We start from the raw sequence: 3464 nt of genomic DNA on the forward strand, positions 1-3464 counted from the left end.
AGCCAGCCACCTCGGCTGCCACAGCATACGAATGCTGGACCGTGCTCAATGAGCTGCTAGGATTCAAAGAGAAGGAATCCAAGAAGGCACCTCCCTCCTCGGATGTTCGTCTACTGGGGCTAGACGTCCAGCTCTCTGCCAACACTCTGACCTTGTCTCTCACTGTCGAGAAGCGCAAGCAGCTGTGCAATTCCCTCTCCGAGGTATCACAGTCAACTTTCGTCAGCCCAGGCAGCATGAGGAAGCTCTGTGGTCGATTGACGTTCGCCTCCGCGACGTCCCCAGATCGGTCGTGGAGAGCTTATACGAGAGTACTCTACTCATGGATAGCCAACGGAAAATCACTTGTCTCGCAAAGGGAAAGGGACGCGATCGGTAACCTGCAAGACGTGATCCGTGGAGCTCCTTCAAAGAGAGTGATCGAGCTACACGACAGTTCGTCGTCCCCGATGGTGCTCTACTCTGACGCTGAGGACCATTCGCAAAGAATTGCTGGCGTTCTCCTGCCCGGAAGCAGAAGTAACGAGAAGGGCAGGTTCTTTAGTGAGTTCACGCCCGAGTCCATTCTACGAAGCTGGAACCATCGCGAAACCCAAATCATCCCTCTTGAGATGTTGGCAGCCCTGGTCACTATTCTTACTTTTGCCCCTTGGATCCGAGGCAAATCAGCTTTTCTTTATGTGGACAGCGAAGCAGCTGAGTTTGCACTGGTGAGAGGGAGTTCGAAAGCAGCCGACCTCAACGAAATGGTTTGCAAGTTCTGGAAGGTTGTATCTCACTACATGATCAACCTCTGGGTCTGCAGAGTGTCGAGTGCACAGAACTTCGCCGACGGACCCTCCAGAAGACATTACGCCGATCTACTCGACTTTTCGAGGCACCCAGCACGTTGGCCTGAGCCCATTACATGTCGTGATGAAGAATAGAGGTCCGACTCAGCTGTCGGGTCCCAGCAAATTAAAGTTGATGAACCGCATCGTCCCATGTTTCTGAAGATTGTTTCATGTCCCAGTTTCCAGCCGGTTGGGGCAATGTTGAGCTAGAGTGTCACTTTGGGAGAGCTTACACGTCCCTGTTGATGTCCGCTCCAGTCCAGCTTTCCACTGGTATCAACGACCGACAAGAAGTAATCTCTCTGGCCACGGAAGCAATACTCCTTCGAACGTTACCTGCGTCTCCCCTCGCCCTCACGATCGGCACGAGCGGCCGACCACGTGCAATTTCGAGCGCGCTGACGAGGTTAGCCGTCAGAGGTGTACCTGTATACGGTATATTGCAGCTGAACGCACGTTATGCAATGCTCTCCTCTATAACGTCATCCTCACTGAAGCAATATCTGTGCGGATTGAAGAACTACTTGGCATTCGTCGACAGCGTCTCCCAAATAACGGGCATGGACAGTTGCTATTTTCCTCCGTCAGTCGACATACTTTGCATGTGGATCTCGACTTTCAGGAACTCCGCAACCGCTAGGAACTATATATCCCACATCAGGAAGTGGATACAAGTACTCCAGCTAGATCCAGGCGATATAGACCACCCTCTTATATCACTGGTGCTCCGAGGACAAAGTAACCTACAACCTTCAGGACAGAGGAGGGTGCTCGGAATAAGGCTGCAACTCCTACGCAAGCTCGCATCGGCCAACGCTTCCTCTTTACGACATCTGTCGAACCATAACACGAGGGATTCGAGATACTGCGCCGGGTTTGTTCTAGCTTACTGGTTCCTGCTGCGGATACCATCTGAACTTCTGGTCCTCAGGAGAGGCCAGCTGTCAATCGGTAAAAGGAATGAGGTCTATATTCGCCTACACAAACGTAAGAACACCAAGACACCAGTCACGCTGGTTCGTTATTGTGCCTGCCGGGAAACTCAGCCCTCTGTATGTCCCCACACGCATGCGGAGCACTTACTGCTCTCCTCACGTACAGGCAACGTCGCTGCGAGCGATCTTTTGTTCGACGGCATCACGGCTAACTCTATGAGGCAACATCTTCGAGACACTCTGGCGGTGGTTGGCATAGAGAACCCTGATGTCTATGGTCTCCATTCCTTCAGGAGAGGTCACGCCACGGATCTCGCAGAGCACGCGGCTTCACCAGCCACAATTCTCCAGATGGGAGGTTGGAGATCCGCAGCTTTTAGAGCATATCTGGACCTACCGGAGGTGGAGGCCCGAGCGGCAGCAATGATAGTTTTGAACGAGTCCTCAGATGAAGAGTAACAACATCTCATCATTAGCATGTTTGAGAGAGATGCTCGGTTTCGGGAACAAAGTTTTGTTTTCAAGTTCGCAACCCTTGGGAAGGAAAATCACTTCAAGAGATCGCTCTGGGACGAGCGCTTGAGCAGGGAAAGCTGGGCTCCATTTGATGGAGATACATCCGAATCAGCAGTACTCACACATGGGCAAACTCGTAACTTACGCCTCGTGTAGAGATATCACCTACTTGAGGCCCGCAGCATAGGGACACCTCAACTGGTGACACCTCAACCCGACTCGAAATGTCACCCGTTTGGGATTCATAGCATAGGGAAGACCCCAAACCGGAGACATTTCGACCTGACTCAGCTTCAGCCAGCGTGGAAAGGTTCAACCTCAACCTGTGAGAAGCTGAGGGTCAGCTCAAACCAAAAATGAGGGTACAAAATTTTCCAAATTGTCGACGGTAACTTTTGACCCTCAGAAACACCACCACTGATACCTCCGAGCTGTCAGTGCCTGTGGTTTGAGCATGGTCGGGCATCTGCGCTACTGGTCGCGGTTTCACAAACGTCTCCCACCCAGTAGCTGCAGAAACACACAACACGAGGAACGAGTTCGCGAATCGTTCGACTAGCCTTCGAACGAGAACAATATTGCGCAGCAATCTCGGCTAGTTCTGCGGCTTCGTGCAGTCGAACCGGCCGAGCGGCTCCCTGCTTCACAGCTCGCCTTCCCATTGTCGGAGCTTAGCAGCGGCAGCTGGATTTTGTGCAAGGTCAATCATGGAACCTCCAGTCACAAAGGGACTGGTGGTGAAACAGGTTTGACCGGTCAAAATCCACGCCGAGCAAGCTCCGACTCCGGGCGGAGAGCAGAAATGCGCCGCTCCAGAACACAATTGTGTTTGCGTGCATAGCTTGAAATCGATCAACCATTGCAGCGGGTGCAACATAATCAATTGCATGTTGAGCAAGCTGACAGAAACTCGTATCTGTCAGCTTGGCTCAAGAGACAAGCAAGGGCTTGCTCTTCACGGTTTTTTCCCTCCCACACCACCCAGGGAAGACCCCAAACCGGAGACATTTCGAACTGACTCAGCTTCAGCCAGCGTGGAAAGGTTCAACCTCAACCTGTGAGAAGCTGAGGGTCAGCTCAAACCAAAAATGAGGGTACAAAATTTTTCCAAATTGTCGACGGTAACTTTTGACCCTCAGAAACACCACCACTGATACCTCCGAGCTGTCAGTGCCTGTGG

The 3464-nt window shown here is 52.1% G+C and overlaps 1 protein-coding gene across 1 annotated transcript; it reads left to right on the plus strand.

Moving 5' to 3' along the window:
• Nucleotides 1-1522: 1522 nt before the first annotated feature.
• Pmar_PMAR025296 (hypothetical protein) lies at nucleotides 1523-2272 on the plus strand (the record flags this gene model as incomplete). Its single annotated transcript, XM_002784516.1, has 1 exon — nucleotides 1523-2272. A coding segment is annotated over one exon (705 nt), but the record flags the coding sequence as incomplete, so codon positions are not given.
• Between the last annotated feature and the right edge of the window lie 1192 nt (nucleotides 2273-3464).

Source organism: Perkinsus marinus (assembly GCF_000006405.1).
Source record: "Perkinsus marinus ATCC 50983 genomic scaffold scf_1104296935190, whole genome shotgun sequence".
NCBI lineage: Eukaryota > Perkinsozoa > Perkinsida > Perkinsidae > Perkinsus > Perkinsus marinus.